The sequence below is a fragment of the Bufo bufo genome, chromosome 1 (genome assembly GCF_905171765.1).
Source record: "Bufo bufo chromosome 1, aBufBuf1.1, whole genome shotgun sequence".
Taxonomy (NCBI): domain Eukaryota; kingdom Metazoa; phylum Chordata; class Amphibia; order Anura; family Bufonidae; genus Bufo; species Bufo bufo.
Window position 1 is genome coordinate 316797238 of NC_053389.1, and position 27000 is coordinate 316824237.

At 39.4% G+C, this 27000-nt stretch overlaps 1 protein-coding gene across 23 annotated transcripts in view; it reads right to left on the reverse strand.

Annotated features, from left to right (window-relative positions):
• LOC121008795 (protocadherin gamma-A5-like) overlaps positions 1 to 27000 on the reverse strand; it is a 321828-nt gene that overhangs the window by 24352 nt on the left and 270476 nt on the right. The window contains exon 1 of one of the 23 annotated variants that reach the window (XM_040441642.1): positions 14606 to 14674. The exons of 20 other annotated variants lie outside the window; for them this stretch is intronic. In XM_040441642.1, coding sequence (XP_040297576.1) covers positions 14606 to 14659 — 54 coding nt within the window. In that variant the 5' untranslated portion in view covers positions 14660 to 14674. Of the gene's footprint in view, positions 1 to 2700; positions 2895 to 12232; positions 14444 to 14605; positions 14675 to 27000 lie in introns of those variants that run through there. 2 more of the 23 variants (XM_040441612.1, XM_040441633.1) reach the window with 2 other exon arrangements.

Consider the following 27000-nt stretch of genomic DNA (forward strand, 5'->3'; position numbering starts at 1 on the left):
CCTTAACTGCAGAATGCAAATATGGTGAGAACTAATGGAACCACAGCAAGTACCAGGTTCAGCCTGGCAATTAGTGCCAATACACATGCTGTTACCAACTACACTGTGTACTGGCACCTACCATGTGTGAAAAAGTGCAAAAGAAACCTTTCTGAACATGTCAAAAAGTGGTAGAGGGGTGTCATATATTTTAAAGTAATTATGCTAGAAAATTGATGGATCTACCTATATGTAACTATACTTTATATATACAATATCTATTGATCTATACACATATTCCTTAATCAGTAATATTCACATACTCATGTAACTATAGTTACCTGTTTATTAAGATCTGTGGATGCAGAGTCACTTAAAGCATTAATTCCAATCCCAGAGTCATCAGACTCTATTGGATTCTCTATTAGAGCAGTCTGTGCTGGTTTGAGAAAGGCAAATTCATTTTCTGTTGAGTCTAATGCTACAGATATATCATGTGAATAGGGTAGAGTTGATGCTGCATAATTCACTGGGAATCTTGGTCCAACTTGAGAATACATATCTGCTGTTAGGTATCCAAATGTTTTGGGATGACTGGACCTTGCCCTTCTCCACCTGGATACTATGGCAGCCATAACAGTTATAGTAAACAGAAAAGATATTGCTGCCAAAGCTATTACTAGATACATATTCATATTGGATGAGAAGTCAGAGTTTTGTGACTGGGTATTTATCTTTGAAATATCTTGCTGAAAATTTTCGGCGATGACTAGATTTAGTGTTACAGTAGCAGAAAGAGGTGGTGTACCGTGATCCTTCACAATCACAACTACCATGTGTTTCAATGTTTCTTTCTCTTCAAAAGTTCTGGATGTTCTGATCTCACCACTGTATCGACCAATAGTAAAGGACGAGGGTTCTGGAATACTGAGAAACTCATAGGATAGCCAGGCGTTGTGACCAGAATCAGCATCTACTGCTACTACTTTAGTTACTAAATAGCCTTTATTGGAAGAACGAGGAACTGTCTCAAACTGTGTTGACCCACCTCTTCCACTGGAAGGATACAGGATCTTGGGATGATTATCATTTTGATCTATGACATAAATTCGTGCAGAGACATTGCTGGTCAATCGAGGAGTTCCGTTATCTTCAGCCATTATTTTAAATTCAATCTCCCGCAACTGCTCATAATCAAATAGCCTTGGAGCATAAAGGTCTCCAGTTTGAGCATTAATTGAAATGTATGACGATACTGGCACATCACCTATGTTGCTATTAATGATAGAATACCTAATTTTACCATTATCATTAAGGTCCAGATCAGACGCCTGAACTCTAAAGAGTGAGGAACCTGCTACTTTATTCTCTGGGACATATATGTCATATCTTGTTTGGTCAAAAACAGGTGAATTATCATTTATATCTGTCACTTCCAGCCGAATGGTTTTAGTGGTTGACAGAGGAGGAGATCCTTTATCTGTAGCTATAATTGTGATGTTATAGACATCATTATCTTCTCTGTCCAAGGTATTTGATGTTTGGAGTCTGTAGTAGCTGCTAGATGATGTCAATATTTCAAATGGCAATGAGCCTGTGATTTGACAGGAGATATCTCCATTTGCTTCTGAGTCTACATCACGTATATTGATAAGTGCAATCAGTGTCCCTGGTAAGACATCTTCAGGAATTGTGTTGGAAACAGATGATAAAACTATCTCAGGTGCATTGTCATTTGCATCTATAATCTTCACAACCAGCTTGGAATGTGAAACTAGGCCTCCTCCATCCTCAGCTTCAACGATCATGTCATAGTTCTTAGTGGTCTCAAAATCCAGATGACCTTTTGTTCTAATTTCTCCAGTCTTGGGATCCATTGAGAAAATTTGCTGGGCTATTTTGTTGATGTGGCTGAATGAATAGGTAACCTGTCCATTTATACCTTCATCTTCATCAGTGGCATCTAACTGTAACACCAGTGAATTGACTGGTACATTTTCAGCCATGCTTACTTGGTACAGCTCTTTTTTGAATAAAGGAGGATTATCATTAATGTCGCTGACACTTATTTTAATGACAGCTGTTCCAGTCTTTACAGGCTGACCTCCATCCAAAGCTGTTAAAATAATATCAAAAGATGACTGCTGCTCTCTGTCCAGCATCTTCTGTAACACTAGTTCTGGGTATCTTCTACCATCATTGCTAATTTTTTCACGCAGATGAAAATAATTATTTTCAGAAATTTTGTAGCTTTGCAAAGAATTAATTCCAACATCTGGGTCCACTGCATTTACAAGTACAAATTTTGTCCCAGGCTGAGTCAATTCACTGATTTCTAAATTAATGATGCTCTTGGAAAACACAGGGGGGTTATCATTAATATCCTGAATTTCAACCCTCACTGGAAACACAGACAAAGGATTTTCTGCCACAGCTTCAAGGCTTAGGAAACAACTGGATGCAGTCTCACAAATAGTCTCTCTGTCTATTCTTTCTGAGACATAGAGGTTGCCATCTTCTAGGTTCACATGAAAGAAATTCTCCACATTTACAGATGAAATGCGAAATTGTTTCATTGCCAACTGCTTAATATTCAAACTTAAGTCCTTAGCAATTGTCCCTACCAGGAAGCCTTTCTTTGTCTCTTCAGGAATTGAATAACGAAGCTGACCAGATATAGCCTGAAGCCTAGAACAGAGTAATACAAAGTATAGTACTTGCCATTCCATTGTACTCCAAGTTCTTCTGCTTTTGATTTCCTGGAGAACCACTGTAAGAAGTTGATATATCTCTTATGTGCAGAAATATCTTCCACATCTACTGGTTATAGTAGATATATAGTATGGTCAGGATATACTGTACAATCCACTGTCTTTGGGAACCTTACACTCCAGTGTATCGGAAGAGGATGTCTTTCCTTAGCCTGCACTGTCTATTTACTGAAATCTCCAACGGACCTCCTCATCTAACAATGTCACCATACTGGGCAACAGCGACACACAGTGTCTCAGATAGGAATTGCAGGTTTACTGCTATTACTGCTACTGATATTATATTAGAGATTGCATTTTTTATGTTATTATTTATCTACTACATAAGTTTATTAGATATAAACATACAATAGCTATATACGATTTAAATACTAGAAATACATTATTGCAGCAAGCTTTAAGCTGACTTTTCCAATTGCTTTTGTGATGCAAAGTGTCAATTTAAAGTTTGCTGCTTGCTGCAAAAGTATATTAAACATAGCAAGTGTCAATTTAACATTTACTACCTTGTAGTATTGTACTGTAATTATACTAGGTGACCACACATGCACTATTGTATAGAATAATGCCTATATATGTTTCAAGTCCACAAATGATTTATTTACTTTATTTACTTCCTATTTATTTATTACTTCCCACTTAGAATGGCAGGCAACATAAAAAATATCAGACTAATGTACTGTCATCAGTATCAAATACTAACATAAACTAAATTCAATCTGTAGCAGCATCATCTGGAGAAGCAATGCTACTATCATCATATAGCATGCACTTAAAACACCAGGATGTACAGTCCTTATACAGAATCACTGTATAACATAAACTATAGTTTTATAATGACCTTTTATGCTGATCCCAAACTCCTGTCTCTGCAAGTCTCTTCATTAAGAGGGCTAAGTACTACATAACACCTGCAACAATTTTGATCTCAGCCATTGAAGAATAATATCCCACCGCATTGTATGTCCCTACAATATATCCACCAATTACTGTGTCAGTACATATAGTAAAATCCATGACAAATGCACCAAGTCCACATGCAAAATTCTACAGAAAAAAAGGGGAAGGCAGCAGGGATGACTTTTGTGAATTTTGCTGTGGATTCATTGTGGATTTTGCTGTGGAATCCAAACCTAATTCATGGAAAAGTTGCCATATACATGTGAGCCTGAAGCTACTTGTAGTCTGATCAAAAATCAAAAGTGTAACTGAAAAATAACTCAGTATTTACCTAACAATACTTACAGGGTTTTTCAGAGTCTTTAAATGAAATCTGTCACCAGTTTTATGGTGTCCTAACTAAGGGCAACATAAACTACTGACAGATCCCTTTAGCAAAATGCTGGGTCACTTTCTTTAATTGACTCATCTGTGTCACCAAAATCTTGTACTGAACAGCTCCTGTGCATAATAATGAGTCCCAAATAATTATGAGCGCTTGGTTTTCCCCACTCACTTACTGCTGATTTAGTAGGAAAAAACTGTCAATCAGAGGCAGGTGGGCGGGGAGAGCCGTGAACTTATGAATATGGGGACTCATTAGCATGCGCTGGAGCTGTTAGGATTTAGGTGTTAGGGCAGTATAAAACTGGTGACAGATTCTCATTAAAAGGGGTTATGCTGACTGTATATACTGATGACCTATCCTAAGGATAGCAATCAAACAGCAGGCAATGGCAGCATCTCCAGATGATTCCGTTATTCTTCGCACTCACAGAATAGTGTACAGAAAGAGCAGCAAATGCAACGTTTTGGCTATGAAATAGCCTTTATCAAGACTTGATAAAGGTTATTTCATAGCCGAAACGTTGCATTTGCTGCTTTTTCTGTACACTATTCTGTGAGTGTGAAGAATAAAGGAATCATCTGGAGATGCTGCCATTGCCTGCTATTTGATTGTTAATCTGTGGACTGTGGTGGATCTGCAGTCGTGGCCTGGCTGTTGCATTCCAGATAGGTCATTAGGCCCGTGGGTGCTGCTTATCATCATATTTATTTACTATCCTCAGGATAGGTCATCAATATCTTATTGGCGGGGATTCAACAACATGCACCCCTGCCGATGAGCTGTTTAAAGAGGTTACATGCAAGAGCACCATTCAAGTGAATGGAGCAATCATTTGTAATTACACTGCTCCTCCAAAAGGAAGGGCAGTGTAATGAAAATGAAAGCGCTCACACAGTGAGCAGTCTCCTCTTCAAAAACCCGATTGGCGGGGGTCCAAATCAGATATTGATAATCTATCCTAAAAATTGGTCATAAGCATATATAGCCTGCACAACCCTTTTTATACTGATGACTTATCCTCAGAATAGGTCATCATTATCTGATTGGTGAGAGTCCAATTTCTGGCACCCCTGCTGATCATCTGTTTGAAATGACAGTGGAGCTCCGGTGAGTGCCACGACCTCTTTCTAGGCCTGTTATGTCACGTTCATCAGTCACATGGCTTATGCAAAACTCAGTCCTATTTAAGTCTATGCAGTTGCTCGGCAATACCAAGCACAGCAAATATCCTATGGATGACGCTGTGCTTGGTAAGCTGTAACAACACAGTGGTGCTCACTGGTGCAACACAACCTCTTCAAACAGCTGATTGGTGGGAGTGCCAGAAGTCAGACCCCACAGATCAGATACTGATGACCTATCCTGAGAACACTCAGAAAATTCCTTCACATTCACCAGTATACGAATGGTCAACAATGACTATAATGTACAATATTTTATTGATGTTCTAATCTACATTACTAGACCATTGTACAGATGTAGCTGAGCTAAAATTTACTCTGATAACTCTGACAACACGTCACAAAAGCCATTGAAATACTTTGAAAGAGTTAGTTAACTAGGGTTGAGCGAACCCTAAAGTACCGAACTTTAGGATATTTTGACCCCGAACCCGAACATTTCAGTAAAAGTTCGGGTTTGAGTTCGGTGTTCAGCGATTTAATGGTGCTTTTTGAAAGTCTGCAAGGCAGCCAATCAACAAGCGTTTAACTCGCGTGCCCTTAGAAGCTATAGAAACATAGAAACATAGAATGTGTCGGCAGATAAGAACCATTTGGCCCATCTAGTCTGCCCAATATACTATTGGCATGGCTGTGATTGGCCAGTGCAGCATGTGACCCAGGCTCTATTTAAGCTGGAGTCACGTAGCGCCGCACGTCACTCTGCTCTTAGTAGTGTAGGGAGAGGATGCTGCTGCTGTGAGGGAGAGAATAGGAAAGAATCTATCTATATATCAGAACTTGTTAACTTTGCGATCTACAGCGATTTTTTGTTGTTGGTGCAATGCAACATTTTTGTACCCTGCCCTGAGCCCAATAACACAGAAAAATAAGTTTTATCCGTCTGTTAGTTAGGTGGGCGTCGGTGGCCATTTTGTGCAAGTTTAGTGCACCAGCACTGCATATGTGCCAGGGACAATAATTGAATCCTGTTCTTTTAGTTCAGTGGGCAACATATACCCATTATTTAAGTGCACCTGCACTGCATATGTGCCAGGGGAAAGGAAAATAATATAGGTAATCCGTGTGAGTTCAGGGACCCAGGGGGTGACATACTGTATCCCCATTTTTTTCAGTAAAGTACAATCCAAGTAAATCCATCTGTTAGAATCTGTTAGAATCCATCTGTTAGAATCTGGGTGGACAAATTTTTTTTTTTTTTGCTAAACAGTACATTTGTGCCCTGCACTGCATTTGTGATAGTGAAAGAAAATCTGTTAAATCCATCTGTTTACTTGTTGGTGAAAAAAATCATGTTTTTTATTCCATAAAGTACCTTTGCGGCCTGCACTGCAAATCTGATAGTGAAATAGAATCAATAAATCCATCTGTTTCACTGTGGGTGAAAAAAATCTTATTTTTATTTTCCATAAAGTACCTTTGTGGCCTTTGCTGCATTTCTGACAGTCCAATACAAGCGTTATATACTGGTGTTATATTGTGGTTTTAAAAAAACACACATTTTGTGCTAGATACTACATCTGTGCCTTTGCTGCATTTCTGACTGTCCAATACAAGTGTTAAATACTGCTGTAATATTGTGGTTTAAAAAAAAACCCATTTTGTGCTAGATACTACATTTGCGGCCTTTGCTGCATTTCTGACAGTCCAATACAAGCGTTAAATACTGCTGTTATATTGTGGTTTTAAAAAAACACCCATTTTGTGCTAGATACTACATTTGCGGCCTTTGCTGCATTTCTGACAGTCCAATACAAGCGTTAAATACTGCTGTTAAATTTTTGTTTGAAAAAACACCCATTTTGTGCTAGATACTACATTTGCGGCCTTTGCTGCATTTCTGACAGTCCAATACAAGCGTTAAATACTGCTGTTAAATTTTTGTTTGAAAAAAACACCCATTTTGTGGTTGATACTACATTTGCGGCCTTTGCTGCATTTCTGACAGTCCAATACAAGCGTTAAATACTGCTGCTATATTGTGGTTTTAATAAAACACCCATTTTGTGCTAGATACTACATTTGCGGCCTTTGCTGCACTTCTGATAGTCCAATACAAGCATTAAATACTGCTGTAAAATTTTTGTTTGAAAAAAACACCCATTTTGTGCTAAATACTACATTTGCAGCCTTTGCTACATTTCTGACAGTCCAATACAAGCATTAAATACTGCTGTTATGTTGTGGTTTTAAAAAAAAACACGTTTTGTTCTAGATACTACATTTGCGGCCTTTGCTGCATTTTTGACAGTCCAATACAACCAGTCAATACTGCTGTTACATTGTTGGTTGACAAATTAAAATTTTTTGTGACCGTGAAGTAATTGTATAAAATTAGTCTGTCACACTGTTGTGTGACCTCAAGAAAATGTTTCTCTTTATGACACCGGCACAGCCTTACTGTCAGTGAACTTAATTGTTGACTATTGGCGGCTACATTGTCGCCTGACATAAATCATCTGTTAGTTTGGTGGGTGAACGCAAAGACTGAGGAGAGTGTCAAATAAGGAACATGACCCTGGTCGTGGTGCTGTTGGTGTTGGTGGAGCTCCTGTTGCAAAGAGAGGACGTGGTCAATCTGTGCCAGCTACATGCACAAGTGAAACACCTTCCTCAGGTGCGAGAAGGCGACAGAACCTTCAGCGTTACTTGGTAGGGCCGAATGTGGCTCTACGAATGGTGAGGCCAGAACAAGTACATGCTACATTGCCGACAGGGAAATACATTTCACTAATTGTTGGGTGACATTCATCAATTTTTGGCTGTGATATACCCCTGCTCTACCTAGTGGACAGGGAAATACATTTTACTAATTTGTCTGTTACATTGTTGTGTGAAATTCACCAATTTTTGCCTGTGATATACCCCTGCTCTACATGGTGGACAGGGAAATACATTTCACTAATTTGTCTGTTACATTGTTGTGTGACATTAAACAATTTTTGGCTGTGATATACCCCTGCTCTACATAGCGGACAGGGAAATACATTTCACTAATTCGTCTGTTACATTGTTGTGTGACATTCAACAATTTTTGGCTATGATATACCCCTGCTCTACATTGTGGACAGGGAAATACATTTCACTAATTCATCTGTTTCATTGTTGGCTGACATTCAACAATTTTTGGCTGTGATATACTTCTGCTCTACCTAGTGGACAGGAAAATACATTACACTAATTCGTCTGTAACATTGTTGGGTGACAAATGCTCATCCTTTGCGCTAGAAAGTACATTTGCGGCCTACACTGCATTTAGGACAGTAAGAATGGTGAGGCCAGAACAAGTACAGGCAATAGTAGATTGGGTGGCTGACAATGCCTCCAGTTCCTTCACATTGTCTCCCACCCAGTCCCCTGCTAAAAGATCAGAGTTGGCACCTACAGCCCATGGCCATCTGTCTTTTAACTCACCCCCTTGCAAATCAAGCAAGCAGTCTGAGCCACAAGTCATGCAGCAGTCTCTTATGCTTTTTGATGACTCTGCTGGCAGGGTTTCCATGGGCCATCCACATAGCCCTGCCCCAGAAGTGGAAGAGATTGAGTGCACTGATGCCCAACCACTTATGTTTCAGGATGAGGACATTGGAAGACCACCGCAGCACGTCTCTGATGATGACGAAACATAGGTGCCAACTGCTGCGGCTTTTTGCAGTCTGCAGACCGACAAGGAGGGCAGGGGTAAAGATTGGGTGGAAGATGATGTGGAGGATGATGAGGTTCTAGACCCCACATGGAATCCAGGTCATGCGAGTGACATGTGCAGTTTGGAGGAAGAGGCGGTGGTCGCACAGAGGCACCAGCACAGCAAAAGAGGGTGCAAAAGCGTCTGTTACATTCTTGGATGACATTTTACCATTTTTACCATGAATAAACCCCTGCTCTGCATAGGTGACAGGGACCTAAATTTAAAAAAATTGTCTGTTACATTCTCAGGTGACATTTTACCATTTTTGCCATATACAAACGCCTGCTCTGCATAGTTGACAGGGACCTAATTTTTGTAAAATCGTCTGTTCCATTGGTGGGTGACATTAAACCATTTTTGCCATTAAAAAACCCCTGCTCTGCATAGGTAAAAGGGACTTAAATTTCTAAAATTCGTCTTTAATTGACGCGCGCCCCCTCCTTTCATTCGATCCTTCCGCTTTAACAACTTGTCCCACATTTCTGCTCGATCACATTTCAGCCATTGACCTCCCTTGGATGTGGTATCCCTTTCTCACACTCCCTCTCCGGCATGAAAACCTGATTCCCCGTTACCCGTGATCACCATGGTAGGCGCATAAAAGAACATCGAAAGTTGATAGAGAAGATATCCAATTGGATCGTGGACGTCACGGGGACGTGCGACATAGTGGAGCAGTATGTGTGCACACGCCTACACATACTGAATGATGGGTCTGCCCCCTTCAACTTCTGGTTCTCCAAATTGGGCACATGGCCTGAGCTTGCCCTTTACGCCTTGGAGGTGTTGGCCTGCCCTGCAGCCAGTGTATTGTCTGAATGTTTGTTTAGCACGGCAGGAGGGGGTTATCACAGACAAGCGCAGCCGCCTGTCCACAGCCAATGTGGACAAGCTCACGTTCATTAAAATGAACCAGGCAGGGATCCCACAGGACTTGTCCGTACCTTGTGCAGAATAGACATGTATACCGGCCTCATCCAGCCATTGTTTTACTCCAGCACACTTTCTCTTTGTTTTATTTTTTATATTTCCCAATGTTTTGGAGTCTACCCAAATTTGAACAAAATAACAAAATAAAATAAAAATCAAAAACCAGTGTTGGCTACCTCCTCCTCCTCCACCGCCGCTTCCACCTACACCGCCACATCCACCGCCTCCTCAACCTCCTACTCCATATGGACCTCCTCCTCTTAGATCAAGATTATTATTTTTTATTTTTACATATTTTATGTTATTTTAGGTCATTTCCCTATCCACATTTGTTTGCAGAGCAGTTACCATGCTCTTATCCACATTTTGCTGCCTTTTGCAGCCCTCTAGCCCTTTCCATGACTTTTTTTAGTGCCATTTTAGTGCTCCAAAGTTCGAGTCCCCATTGACTTCAATAGGGTTCGGGTTCGGGCTCAAGTTCGGGTCCCGAACTCAAACCTTTTTGCGAAGTTCGGCCGAACACGTCGAACCCGAACATCCAGGTGTCCGCTCAACTCTATAGTTAACCTTTTTGTGCAATTTTTTACTTAAGACATTAACCATCAAGTTTAGCTTGGCTGCATCTATATATACATAGTGAAGAGTAGCAGCACTGTATTTTATTGGGCATGGGCAGCTGTACTGGAGAAGGGTGCAGTGAGTTATGTTTGTTATATCCAAGCATTTGTATTGTCTTTTATATAATACTCGATAGATCTATATACCTTGTATATATACCTGCTTGGGAATTGCTTTAATGTGCTGGAGAGAGAAATGAACAAAAAAAGAGGGGGAAGTTAAAGCATTGAGGGACCTATTTACCCTTTCAAAATTCTATTCTATTTGATCATTATAAATAGTTATAGATTTTTTAGGGCACTAAAGGAACAGGTGAAAATAATATACTTTACTAGTTGTCAGTATACAACATGAAGAAATTGGTACATAATTCTAAGAAACTATTCTCCACCATTAAATCACTTACTATTTACTAATGATACTAAAATGCCCATATACAAGGAAAGATTGTATTTAAGAACCATGGTGATGCATTAGTTAGCACTTTTCCCTTGCAAAGCTGGGGTCCTAGGTTTGAATCCAGCCAAGGACAACATCTGCATGGAGTTTTTACTGTATGTTCTCCCTATGTTTGCATGTTTTTTTTCCCAGGTACTCTGGTTTCCTCCCACCTCTAAAAACTGATAGGAATTGTGAGCCCCACTGGGGACAGTGAGTGACGATAATGTCTGTAAAGCACTACAGAATATGCTGACATTAAATAAATAATATAAATACATTTAATAGATATGAAATGTGATGAAAAAACATGACAACCCTTTGGATATTCAAATATTCAAGAGGGTACATTTCATTGGGGTGATCAAGGAAGTTGCTGTGGGGAAATAAGAAGTTTCAAATCAGGTTGTCTCCAAGGAGAATATAACCCTTCATAGGTTCATGCTGAGTCCTGCTTCCCTGCTTACATAGAGTGATTAATGGGGTTATTTGGTCAAATAAAATGGATTACACATGTAACCTACAGCATTGGTATAATCCTCTCACACAAGGAAAACACCACTAATGAAGTGCCTGCTATATTGTAATAAGACTATTTATAGGAAAATGTACACTGATGCCACAAGGAAAATATCCCCAAAGTGCATTTTGTCAGTCTTCATAATGAGGCAATCAACAAGAAGACAGCCAACAACAATAGCATACATAAAAGCATCCCAGGCCTTAACAAGTTCCCTTGTAGCCAAACAAAAATCAAGCAATCAACTTACAGTAATAAAATCCATACATTCTATCTTTAAAGAGAACCAGTCATCGTAAGAGACAACTCATACATCACCACTGTTTACTCTAATTACTTACTGTAACTAAATCCACAATCCACAAATGGCAACTCGGGGGTCAAGAAGAAAGTTGAGTCATGTGATCTATCACATGATCCTTCTGAGCCAGTGAAAGATCTTGTGATTCCATCGGACCAGGAAGTGCTATAATTTCAGCCTCCTTTTTGACACTATAAAGGCTGTTGCTTTGTGTAACCATACCTAATATATTAATAACTCTGTTCATTTGTCATACTGATGTCCTTATTTTAATAAATCTGCCATTGTAATAGATGAAGAATTAAAGTAAATATTCTACCACTATGTTACTTTCCTAAAAAATTTCATTATTACTTTATCACGTTATCATGTCAGATAAAATGTATAGAAGTAATAATGACATCATATATTAGAAAACAAAATGATTTTTTACATTTTATATTTACATACATTTTGAATACTAGTGCACTGTAAGTCATACTGAAGAAATTACCATTCATAATACGGTAAATACATACCTGAATCTTATTATTTTCCTCAAATAAATAATCTCCGACCTTTTCATTTCCAATGCCAGAATCATCAGCATCTATAAGACTGTCCACAGGAACATTGTGTTGAGGTTTAATAAAAGCAAATTCCTGCTCACTTGGATCCAAAGTCACACAAACATCATAGGAATATGGCAGAGGCAATGTTCCATTGTTAAACTGTGAAATGAATCTGGGATCAATGGGTGGATATAGGTTTGTACTCATAGATCCAAATGTGGTAGAAGACTTTGATTCTTTATACTTGGAGACAATTGCAATAATTACAGTCATCATGAAGAGAAAAGAAATCAAAGCCAAGGCTATTACCAAATAGAATTGTAGATTGGACTGAGATTCTTCTTTGTTTAACTGACTGCTCAGCTCAGGAAGTACCTGATGAAAACCATCAGCAATCACCATGTTTATAGTGACTGAGGCTGAGCGGGATGGAATCCCATTGTCTTTTACTAGAATCGAAATTCCATGTTTCATGATATCTCTTTCTTGAAACACACGTGATGTTCTGATCTCCCCTGTTTGCTGGTCAATGGTAAAAAGTGATGGTTCTGAAGATTGTAAAAAGTAAGACAACCATGCGTTATGTCCAGAGTCAGCGTCCACTGCAACAACTTTAGATACTAAAGATCCTTGTTCAGTGGTCCATGGAACCATCTCAAACACTGATCTATCAACCTCTGGTGACGGGTACAAAATAATTGGTGAATTATCATTCTGGTCAATTATATATATTGTTAAAGTTGTACTGCTATTCAGAGATGGAGATCCATTGTCTCTGGCAATTATTGGGATATTAAATTCTGTATGCTTCTCATAATCAAATGATTGTTGAGCATAAATGACCCCAGTTACTGGATTCATGGAGATATACGAAGATAGGAGATCTTCTTCATTACCTCTGGTCATTATAGAATATGTTATCTTAGAATTGTCTTCACTGTCCATATCTTTTGCTTGAATGCTAAATATTGACGATCCTAGTAAATTATTTTCTGTCACAAACACAGAGTAAATCAGTTTATCAAACACTGGTGCATTGTCATTAACATCTGATATACTCAGTTGGATTACTTTTTCAGAAGTTATTTCAGGAGAACCTTTGTCTGAGGCTTGTATTGTGATGTTGTAGGATGATGTTTTTTCCCTGTCTAGAGTACTCTTTGTAACAATTTTATAAAACTTTCCGGTTGATGATAGTAACTCAAATGGTAAATCACCTTTTATTAGGCATTGAACTTCACCATTTTCTCCTGAGTCACGGTCATGAACTTTAATCAGAGCCACCATAGTTCCAGGGTCAGAATTCTCAGGAATATGATTTGATGATGAGGCTATGGAAATCTCAGGAGCATTGTCATTTTCATCTGTTATTTCTATTAAAACTTTAGCATGAGCAGCTAGGCCTCCTCCATCTTGTGCTTGCACAGAAATTTCATAATATTTTCTTACTTCATAATCTAAGTTTCCCTTTGTTCTAATATCTCCACTTTGGGAATCAATTTGGAAAGCCAAAAGAATATTATCTACTGTGGTACTAATAGAGTAAGTTATTTTTGCATTGACTCCTTCATCATCATCACTTGCAATGACCTTCAGAATTGTTGAATTCACTGGTATATTTTCCCTAACACTTACTTTATATACATCCTGTGTAAATACTGGAGAATTATCATTGAAGTCAGTGATAATTATATTAATTAAGGCAGTGTCTGTCTTTACAGGATTTCCACCATCAGAAGCTGTTAGAATGAGTTCATGCTTGTCTTGTGTCTCTCGGTCTACAATCTTCTCTAGTATGAGCTCTGGAAATACACTACCATCAGAGCTGACCTTCTCTCCAAGAGCAAAATACTGGTTAGCACTGAGTTTGTAGCTTCTCAGAGAATTAATACCTATATCCAAATCTTCAGCTTTTTGTAAAACAAAGCTTCTTCCTGGAGAGGACGATTCACTCATTTCTAATGTCAATATGCTATGAAGGAATTTAGGAGGATTGTCATTTATATCCTGAATATCAATCTTAACAGTGAAGACATTTAGTGGGTTTTCTACCACAGCATCAAATGTAAGAACACATTCAGCTACAGCTCCACACAATGTCTCCCTGTCTATCCTATCAGCAATGTATAGGTTTCCATTATCCAGATTTATGGTGAAATATTTCTCTAACACATCCGACTCAATGCGTAATTTCCTTCTAGAAAGATCCTTCACATCTAATTGAAGATCCTTTGCTAAATTTCCAACAATTGAACCTTTTCTTAATTCTTCATTAATGGAATAATGAATCTGACCAGAGACTGATTGACATAGACAGTAAAATAAAAATGGAAATATTACTTGCCATCTAAGCACTTTCATTGATTGTCCTTTCTGTAGTTGTAATCCAGCCATCTTTCTTTGGAGTAGAAATATAACAGTGAAATTTCTTCTTGCAGTTATAATCCAGCAGAATTAGCAGAAAAATAATGCTTCTCCTTTATGACTCCTATACATGGCACATCCTAATCTAAAATGCTGTGTGTTTCTTCTTTCAGTTGAACACTGCCTGCATCATGGAGGTGATTCTGGATTTGCAGAATATTTCCTTATTGGTGAATAGCGGCGCTCTGAGGTGTATATGGGGAACTGCAGCATTCGTGACAGCTTAATTCCTATCAGAATCTGTTTAAAACTTTGTATATATTTCAAAGGTAATAGAAAACATGCAATAATATCAAAATATAATTGTAAAATAGGCTTTCAAAGATTTGAAAGTAAAGTTACTTCTAAGTCTACTTTCACACTCGCATTTTGACTTTCCGTTTGTGAGATACGTCATGGGCTCTCACAAGCGGTCCAAAACGGATCAGTTTTGCCCTAATTCATTCTGAATGGAAAATTATCTGCTCAGAATGCATCAGTTTGCATCAGTTCAGTCTCCATTCCACTGAGCCAAACTAATCTGTCCTGGCACACAATGTAAGTCAATGGGGACGGATCCGTTTTCACTGACACAATATGGTACAATTGAAAATGGATCTGTCCTCCATTGACTTTCAATGGTGTTCAAGACGGATCCGTCTTGGCTATGTTAAAGATAATACAAACTGACCAGTTCTGAACAGATGCAGAGGATTGTATTATCTGAACGGATCCGTCCATGACAGATGCGCACAAAACGCCAGTGTGAAAGTAGCCTAACATGATAGCAAAGGAAATATTTGTGCTGGACATGGCTGACCTCCAGTCAAATACTAGGACTGATTCTGAGACTCTCTCTGAAGGTTCGAGCATAATATAGTTCCAGGAGAGTAAGTACTGGAACTGAAGACTGCATACTACACAAAAACCTTTTTTCATGTAGTGTTATTGCTCAAGACTTTACAGAAAACACTTAGTTCAAATGCAAAAATAAAATTTTGTTAGGATAACAGGTATAGACATTTAGCTCAGAAACACCCCAAACTAGAGTAAGCACTTTATAGTGTAAGTGATGCCAAGTCCGGTTTTGTAATTTTTATCTTTATACCCACTTGCGTTCTGATGATGTTCTCTGATATACCAGCAGTAAAATGCATTGAAAGGACTCCCATGATAAAGATGAGTCCTCTCAATCCATTTTACTGCTGGTTTGTCGGAGCACAGTGACAGAATACAAGTGAGTATGAAGATAAAAATGACATAATCGGACTATTAAACTATACACTGTTTACTTTAGTTTGGAGTGGGTTTTGGAGCTGACGGATTTCTTTTTAGGGTACTTTCACAATAGCGTTATTCTTTTCCGGCAATGAGTTCCGTCCTAGGGGCTCAATAGCGGAAAAGAACTGATCAGTTTTATCCCCATGCATTCTAAATGGAGAGCAATCCATTCAGGATGCATCAGGATGTCTTCAGTTCAGTCTTTTTGACTTTTCAGGCTGGAGATAATACCGCAGCATGCTGCAGTTTTATCTCTGTCCAAAATTCTGGAACACTTGCCAATCCGGCATTTGTTCCTATTGACATGCATTAATGCTGGATCCGGCCCCGAGTGTTCCAGCAAAACGGATCCGGCATTGTAGTCTGCGCAGGCTCAGACTGCAAAAAATGTGAAAAAAATAGATGCCAGATCCATTTTTCCGGATGACACCGGAGAGATGGATCCGGCATTTCAATGCATTTGTCATACATCTGACAAATGCCATCAGTTTGCAGTTTGCATGCGTTTTGACGCATCCGGCAGGCAGTCCCTGCGACGGAACTGCCTGCCGGAATCCTCTGCCTCAAGTGTGAAAGTACCCTAACAAAAACTATTTATTTTAATAAACAATATTGTGAAAGAAGGAGCCACATTTTCTAAAATGTTTTCTATTGCTGTATCTCTATCTTATAGACAATTCAGTGTGTTCTAAGGACACTTTGGGACACTATGGGAGTTATGGTGAGGACACTAATGGTCATGTATGGTAGGCCATGACTGCTGATTGCTGCTGAACTGTAGTGTTGAGCGCGAATATTCGAATATCGAATTTTTTTGCGAATATCGGCACTTCGCTAATTCGCGAATATTTCGAATATAGTGCTATAAATTCGCTATTTCGAATATTCTTTTTTTATTTTTTTTAATTGTTATATTTTTTTCTTTCCCACTTCCCAAAAGTAGTTCTTACCTGTCCTTAGGATTCCTGGCTTCCTGGCTGCTCCAGTCAGTGCCCGTTGCCGCTTCTGCCGACTTCCGTGCTCATGGAGAGTCCCCATCACCATGGGAACGTCTCCATACTAGAATGTACTGTCGGATTTGAGAATTACGTTGAAATCGCAATGCGATTAATATAACTTGAATTAATCGCATTGCGATTTCAACTTAGCACTGCTATATTCCATATTCGTTAATTCTAACCTAATATGGAATATAGCAGTGCTAAGTTGTAATCGCAATGCGATTAATATAACTTGAACTAATCACATTGCGATTTCAACTTAGACCTGGTTTACTATGGTTGGCTTTGTAGAATTAGCGAAGATGACGAATATGACAAATGTATTCGTCATTTCGTCATATTCCTCAAAACGAAGATAACGAAGTATTCTCCATCTTCGTTTTAGCTACCTATTCATCAACTTCTAGCAATCAAATAGGAAAGTTGACTATAGAGACAGCTGTGTTTAATTCGCTATGCGATTATATTACTTAGCTTTTTTTTAATAAATAGAATAATTATAATACTTGATAATTATTATAATTATTCTATTTATTAAAAAAAAAGCTAAGTAATATAATCGCATAGCGAATTAAACACAACTGTCTCTATAGTCAACTTTCCTATTTGATTGCTAGAATTAGCGAAGTTGACGAATAGGTAGCTAAAACGAAGATGGAGAATACTTCGTTATCTTCGTTTTGAGAAAAATGACGAATACATTCGTCATATTCGTCATCTTCGCTAATTCTAGATATAAAACCAATAGAAAAGTTGACTTAAGTTAAAATCGCAATACGCGATTATTTAAATTGCATATTAATCGCGATAACTTGAATAATGACGAATATTCGATGAATATCGAATATTTTAGCGAATATTCGCGAATTTCGTCGAAATCGAATATGGCACCTCCCGCTCATCACTACTGAACTGTTGCTGAACTCGGAGGTCTCATATAGATTTTGTTAAAGGCAGCATAGTATGGGATCAGGTCCTCCTCTCCTATTAGCCTAAGTGACACAAAAATAGGAAGAAATACAGCAGATTGAGAGTCCACTGTATTAATGTAAATTAACTCCTCATTCCTCCTACACCTGTCATCAGTGACAGATCTGATTGATAGACTGCATATACATGCAGATATATAGTAGACTGTCAGTGAATGTTAATGCTATGTACACTTTCGGGGGCAATTTTTTATTTGAGCTGTTCTGTCACAAAGGGTTATCTGTTTGTCAAGCTATGTGAATGTTCACATCGTGTCAGTCATCTAATAACCCTTATATCTAAATTACTAAAAGATCATTTAAGCCACATTATTTTCAGTAAGATAAGAGCTGAGCTATAATAAGTGTTTATAATGTCAGAAGGTAGCCCATCAGCTCATCTGCCTGACATAAAAGAGTGAAAATTCAGATCCTGCTACATGATAAACTCAAAGCTGTGCAGGGAAAAGGGCTAAACATTTTTAATAAAGAGCAATTGAAAACAATGATTTTTATCTCAAATCGAGTGCAATGCAATAATAAAAAAATGCCCCAAAGCTACATATACAGATGTAGCCAAGCTAAACTTGATGGTGAACACGTTAAGTAAAGAATGGCAAGAAAATGTTTCAATGGATTTCAGTGGCTTTTGTCACGAGATAACCAAGATAACACTATGCAATGTGTTATCATAGTTAATTTTAGCTTGGCTACATCTGTAGCCTTTAAGTGGGGTGGGTGTGGGGGAGCTTTCCCCCTTTGGAATAAAGAGGACTCTTTACTATGAGCCGGCCTTATTCTTTAATAGTCACTATAAGTCAAATGGCACAATATTTTTCTGGGTAATCTGAGCAAATAGGATATTTTCTATATACTACACTGACAGGTATGATTTGAACTTTATTAAAATTATAAATACATACATACTTGGTGCTTTCACTGTTTTACTATTTTTATACCATTAGTTTTATATTTTTGATCATTTTTTAATGCCACAAGACAGTGTTCTTCATTGTTTCTCATATATTATATTATACTAGTACATAATTGTGGCACAATCTGTGACCTTTTCCTCTTCATGCCACTGTTTTGCCATAGTGAGAAAATGGAACATGGTGAGGGCGGGGAAGGGATGTCACTGCAGATCCACCACATTTATCTTTATTTATTCTAGTTTTCTTGTGAGATAAAAAAAAACTGAAACCTACAGCAGCTAAGAGGCTGCCATAGATTTTAGACTGTCAGATGGCCAGTGGGATGGTGCACCAAATATACGAGAGGCTTGTGCCTCTGCATAAATTTGCCTAATCTCACTGTGGTGCAGGGGGGCTCAAGACTGATGTGGAAAACACTGGCCTTGATAAATGTCCCCCTATGTATCTATATCACTATCTTATTCCAACAATTATATCTATTGTTGAGCGAATCAAAGCATCCAAATTCAATCCGAAGTTTAGGAAAAACGTTATTCACTGCAAAGCCGAATTTCCTTGAGCTTTGTGGTAACAAATAGTTTTCCTTAACATGGAGGCTAGAGTTGTCTTAGAAAGAACAGAAAAATAAATACTCACCTCATCAACTTGCTCGCACAGAGGCAATCCACTCCTCTTGAGTAGAAAAGACATGATCACATGGTGACGTCATCAGTGATAGTGCTGGGAGCACATGGTGACGTCATCATGCTCAGCGTAGTTCCTTCGGCAGGTCTTTTCCACTCAAGAGAGGAGCGGGCTACGTCAGTGTGAGGAAGTGAATGAGGTGAGTGAATTTTTTTTAAACCGAAAAGGCCATATTGCACTAGCGTATTACCATTTTCAATGGCCATTAGAAGGGTGCACTTCTGTCTAAGTGTTAAAACCGATCCCATTGATTGATCGGCCTAATAGGGTTTTAACATATAGATTCGTGCTAAACTAATTTATAGCAAATCGAATTTCTTGTCAAAATTCGGCATCTCTAATTATCTTATGCTTGTTTTCTAGGGTCCTCTTTATTATTTGATGGCGTTCTGTGCTGTAACTACTGTTCTGGTTAATACAATAAGTAAAGGCCACTATACAATGATCAAATAATACCAACAAAGTTATCAGATAGCAGCTCTATACATAAGGTAATAACAACAACAATACTATTCACCACAGTGTAATTGTCCAGAGGTCATACCCTCTAGCCATAGGTTTCACCAGTAAATTCTTAATGTTACCAATGTCACTATCATTAACAATTTATTATTTGAAAATCTGATGCCAAATCAAATCAGATAGGAACTATTCTCAGAAAATATATGTCTTATATTTTAAAGGGTAACCTATAATGTGATATTATCTCTGGTTCACAGGATAGAGGGTTACTATTAGATTGGTGGGGGTCACACAGTTGGAACCCCAAAAAATAATTAAAGGAATAGAAAGGCAGGCAGAGCTTGTGCAATAACACTCCATTTATCTCTAAAGGACCACTGGAGATATATGAGTACAGTAATCAGCTATTTCTGGTAGGTCCCATTGAGACAGAGTGTGATACGAAGAGTAGCGTGCATATCACTTAATTTAACGGTGGTTTTCCGGGATTACTCTGGTTTTTAGCAGATATGTTGCTTGACTCTCCTGACCCATTTTCATTATATAAACAAATCACTCTGGTTTGTGTACATCCTATATGCAGCACTTCCTGTTGCTGTATCAAACCAAACCCATAATGCACTTCTTTCTCTGCCACAGCTGCAGCACTGCTTTTACCACATCCAGCAATTTTATAGCTCCTGCCATCCAGCTAGTCACATGGACACTCCCCTAACAATGCCCAGTTAGTTTATACCTCCTCCCATTGAGCTAGTTACATAGACACTCTACTATCACTTCCCATAACAATGCCTAGCTAGTTTATACCTCCTCCAACCCAGCTGGTTAAAAAGTCATTGTGCTATCACTGCTCCTAACAATGCCTAGCTAGTTTACAGCTCCTTTTACCCAGCTATTTACATAGACACTATCCTTTCACTACCCATGTTGCTGCCTTGACACACCCATAGACATAACATTACAAAATGGAAATGGTCATCTGACCACAGCCCTGCATGGAAGATAAAAGTAATAATGGTATTATTATAGCTAGCTTTATAAATTATAACAGAAACCTCTTTAAGATTTTTAATCCTTTGTTAACAAACATTACAATATATAGCAAAGACTTGATAAAGGTTATTTCATAGCCGAAACGTTGCATTTGATGCTCTTTCTGTACACTATTCTGTGAGTGCGAAGAATAAAGGAATCATCTGGAGATGCTGCCATTGCCTGCTATTTCATTGTTAATCTGTGGACTGTGGTGGATCTGCGGTCGTGGCCTGGCTGTTGCATTCTGGATAGGTCATTAGGCCCGTGGGTGCTGCTTATCATCATATTTATTTACTATCCTCAGGATAGGTCATTAATATCTTATTGGTGGGGATTCAACAACATGCACCCCTGCCGATTAGCTGTTTAAAGAGGTTACATGCAAGAGCACTATTCAAGTGAATGGAGCAATCATTTGTAATTACACCGCTCCTCCAAAAGGAAGGGCAGTGTAATGAAAATGAAGCAGCGCTCGCACAGTGAGCCGCCTCCTCTTCAAAAACCCGATCGGCGGGGGTCCAAATCAGATATTGATAATCTATCCTAAAAATAGGTCATAAGCATATATAGCCTGCACAACCCCGTTAATACTGATGACTTATCCTCAGAATAGGACATCATTATCTGATTGGTGAGAGTCCAATTCCTGGCACCCCTGCTGATCATCTGTTTGAAATGACAGTGGAGTTCCGGTGAGTGCCACGACCTCTTCCTAGGCCTGTGATGTCATGTTCATCAGTCACATGGCTTATGCAAAACTCAGTCCTATTTAAGTCTATGCAGTTGCTCGGCAATACCAAGCACAGCAAATATCCTATGGATGACGCTGTGCTTGGTAAGTTGTAACAACACAGTGGTGCTCACTGGTGCATCACAACCTCTTCAAACAGCTGATTGGTGGGAGTGCCAGAAGTCAGATCAGATACTGATGACTTATCCTGAGAACACTCAGAAAATTCCTTCACATTCATCAGTATACAAATGGTCAACAATGACTATAATGTACAATATTTTATTGATGTTCTAATCTACATTACTAGACCATTGTACAGATGTAGCTGAGCTAAAATTTACTCTGATAACTCTGACAATACGTCACAAAAGCCATTGAAATACTTTGAAAGAGTTAGTTAACTAGGGTTGAGCGAACCCTAAAGTACCAAACTTTAGGAATTTTTGACCCCGGACCCGAACCCGAACATTTCAGTAAAAGTTCGGGTTTGAGTTCGGTGTTCAGCGATTTAATGGTGCTTTTTGAAAGTCTGCAAGGCAGACAATCAACAAGCATTTAACTCATGTACCCTTAGAAGCTATAGAAACATAGAAACATAGAATGTGTCGGCAGATAAGAACCATTTGGCCCATCTAGTCTGCCCAATATACTAATGTCATAGCTGTGATTGGCCAGTGCAGCATGTGACCCAGCATCTTAGTAGTGTAGGGAGAGGATGCTGCTGCTGTGAGGGAGAGAAAAGGAAAGAATCTATCTATATATCAGAACTTGTTAACTCTGCGATCTACAGCGATTTTTTGTTGTTGGTGCAATGCAACATTTTTGTACCCTGCCCTGAGCCCTGTAACACAGAAAAATAAGTTTTATCCGTCTGTTAGTTAGGTGGGCGTTGGTGGCCATTTTGTGCAAGTTCAGTGCACCAGCACTGCATATGTGCCAGGGACAATAATTTAATCCTGTTCTTTTAGTTCAGTGGGCAACATATACCCATTTTTTAAGTGCACCTGCACTGCATATGTGCCAGGGGAAAGGAAAATAATATAGGTAATCCGTGTGAGTTCAGGGACCCAGGGGGTGACATACTGTATCCCCATTTTTTTCAGTAAATTACAATCCAAGTAAATCCATCTGTTAGAATCTGTTAGAATACATCTGTTAGAATCTGGGGGGACAAATTTTTTATTTTTTTTGCTAAACAGTACATTTGTGCCCTGCACTGCATTTGTGATAGTGAAAGAAAATCTGTTAAATCCATCTGTTTAATTGTCGGTGAAAAAAATCATATGTTTTATTCCATAAAGTACCTTTGCGGCCTACACTGCAAATCTGATAGTGAAATAGAATCAATAAATCCATCGGTTTCACTGTGGGTGAAAAAATCTTATATATTTTTTTCCATAAAGTACCTTTGTGGCCTTTGCTGCAATTCTGACAGTCCAATACAAGCGTTATATACTGGTGTTATATTGTGGTTTTAAAAAAAACACCCATTTTGTGCTAGATACTACATTTGTGCCTTTGCTGCATTTCTGACGTCCAATACAAGCGTTAAATACTGCTGTTATATTGTGGTTTTAAAAAAACACCCATTTTGTGCTAGATACTACATTTGCGGCCTTTGCTGCATCTCTGACAGTCCAATACAAGCGTTAAATACTGCTGTTAAATTTTTGTTTGAAAAAAACACCCATTTTGTGCTAGATACTACATTTGCGGCCTTTGCTGCATTTCTGACAGTCCAATACAAGCGTTAAATACTGCTGTTATATTGTGGTTTTAATAAAACAACCATTTTGTTCTGGATACTACATTTGCGGCCTTTGCTGCATTTCTGACAGTCCAATACAACCAGTCAATACTGCTGTTACATTGTTGGTTGACAAATTAAAAAATTTTGTGACCGTGAAGTAATTGAATAAAATTCGTCTGTCACACTATTGTGTGACCTCAAGAAATTTTTTCTCTTTATGACACCGGCACAGCCTTACTGTCAGTGAACTTAATTGTTGACTATTGGCGGCTACATTGTCGCCTGACATAAACCATCTGTTAGGTTGGTGGGTGAACGCAAAGACTGAGGAGAGTGTCAAATAAGGAACATGACCCTGGTCGTGGTGCTGTTGGTGTTGGTGGAGCTCCTGTTGCAAGGAGAGGACGTGGTCAATCTGTGCCAGCTACATGCACAAGTGAAACACCTTCCTCAGGTGGGAGAAGGCGACAGAACCTTCAGCGTTATTTGGTAGGCCCGAATGCGGCTCTACGAATGGTGAGGCCAGAACAAGTACATGCTACATTGCCGACAGGGAAATACATTTCACTAATTCGTCTGTTACATTGTTGGGTGACATTCACCAATTTTTGGCTGTGATATACCCCTGCTCTACCTAGTGGACAGGGAAATACATTTAACTAATTTGTCTGTTACATTGTTGTGTGACATTCACCAATTTTTGGCTGTGATATACCCTGCTCTACATAGTGGACAGGGAAATACATTTCACTAATTCGACTGTTACATTGTCGTGTGAAATTCACCAATTTTTGCCTGTGATATACCCCTGCTCTACATGGTGGACAGGGAAATACATTTCACTAATTTGTCTGTTACATTGTTGTGTCACATTTAACAGTTTTTGGCTGTGATATACCCCTGCTCTACATAGCGGACAGGGAAATACATTTCACAAATTCGTCTGTTACATTGTTGTGTGACATTCCCAAATTTTTGGCTGTGATATACCCCTGCTCTACATAGTGGACAGGGAAATACATTTCACTAATTCGTCTGTTACATTGTCGGGTGAAATTCACTAATTTTTGGCTGTGATATACCCCTGCTCTACATGGTGGACAGGGAAATACATTTCACTAATTTGTCTGTTACATTGTTGTGCTACATTAAACAATTTTTGGCTGTGATATACCCCTGCTCTACACAGGGACAGGGAAATACATTTCACTAATTCGTCTGTTACATTGTTGTGTGACATTCCCAAATTTTTGGCTGTGATATACCACTGTTCTACATAGTGGACAGAGAAATACATTTCACTAATTCGTCTGTTACATTGTCAGGTGAAATTCATCAATTTTTGGCTGTGATATACCACTGCTCTTCATAGTGGACAGGGAAATACATTTCACTAATTCGTCTGTTACATTGTTGGGTGACATTCACCAATTTTTGGCTGTGATATACCTCTGCTCTACCTAGTGGACAGGGAAATACATTACACTAATTCGTCTGTTACATTTTTGAGTGACAAATGCTCATCTTTTGCGCTAGAAAGTACATTTGCGGCCTACACTGCATTTAGGACAGTAAGAATGGTGAGGCCAGAACAAGTACAGGCAATAGTAGATTGGGTGGCTGACAATGCCTCCAGTTCCTTCACATTGTCTCCCACCCAGTCCCCTGCTGAAAGATCAGAGTTGGCACCTACAGCCCATGGCCATCTGTCTTTCAACTCACCCCCTTGCAAATCAAGCAAGCAGTCTGAGCCCCAAGTCATGCAGCAGTCTCTTATGCTTTTTGATGACTCTGCTGGCAGGGTTTCCATGGGCCAGCCGCATAGCCCTGTCCCAGAAGTGGAAGAGATTGAGTGCACTGATGCCCAACCACTTATGTTTCAGGATGAGGACATGGGAAGACCATCGCAGCACGTCTCTGATGATGAGGAAACATAGGTGCCAACTGCTGCGGCTTTCTGCAGTCTGCAGACCGACAAGGAGGGCAGGGGTAAAGATTTCGTGGAAGATGATGTGGAGGATGATGAGATTCTAGACCCCACATGGAATCCAGGTCATGCGAGTGACATATGCAGTTTGGAGGAAGAGGCGGTGGTCGCACAGAGGCCCCAGCACAGCAAAAGAGGCAGCAGGGTGCAAAAGCGTCTGTTACATTCTTGGGTGACATTTTACCATTTTTACCGTGAATAAACCCCTGCTCTGCATAGGTGACAGGGACCTAAATAAAAAAAAATTGTCTGTTACATTCTCAGGTGACATTTTACCATTTTTGCCATATACAAACCCCTGCTCTGCATAGTTGACAGGGACCTGGTGGGTGACATGAACCCAGTTTTGTCGTGAATTATCCCCTGTTCTGCATAGTTGACAGGGACTGAAATTTTAAAAAATCGTCTGTTCCATTGGTGGGTGACATTAACCCATTTTTGCCATTGAAAAACCCCTGCTCTGCATAGGTGACAGGGACTTAAATTTCTAAAATTCGTCTTTAATTGACGCACGCCCCCTCCTTTCATTCGATCCTTCCGCTTTAACAACTTGTCCCACATTTCCGCTCAATCACATTTCAGCCATTGACCTCCCTTGGATGTAGTATCCCTTTCTCACGCTCCCTCTCCGGCATGAAACCCTGATTCCCCGTTTCCCCGTGATCACCATGGTAGGCGCATAAAAGAACATCGAAAGTTGCTAGAGAAGATATCCAATTGGATCGTGGACGTCACGGGGACGTGCGACATAGTGGAGCAGTCTGTGTGCACACGCCTACACATACTGAATGATGGGTCTGCCCCCTTCAACTTCTGGTTCTCCAAATTGGGCACATGGCCTGAGCTTGCCCTTTATGCCTTGGAGGTTTTGGCCTGCCCTGCAGCCAGTGTATTATCTGAATGTTTGTTTAGCACGGCAGGAGGGGGTTATCACAGACAAGCGCAGCCGTCTGTCCACAGCCAATGTGGACAAGCTCACGTTCATTAAAATGAACCAGGCAGGGATCCAACAGGACATGTCCGTACCTCGTGCAGAATAGACATGTATACCTACCTCATCCAGCCATTGTTGTACTCCAGCACACTTTCTCTTTGTTTTATTTTTTATATTTCCCAATGTTTTGGGGTCTACCCAAATTTGAACAAAATAATAAAATAAAAAACAATGTTGGCTACCTCCTCCTCCTCCACCGCCGCTTCCACCTACACCGCCACATCCACGCCTCCTGAACCTCCTACTCCATATGGACCTCCTCCTCCTAGATCAAGATTATTTTTTATTTTTACATATTTTATGTTATTTTAGGTCATTTCCCTATCCACATTTGTTTGCAGAGCACTTACCATGCTCTTATTCACATCTTGCTGCCTTTTGCAGCCCTCTAGCCCTTTCCATGACTTTTTTTAGAGCCATTTTAGTGCTCCAAAGTTCGGGTCCCCATTGACATCAATAGGGTTCGGGCTCAAGTTCGGGTCAACATCCAGGTGTCCGCTCA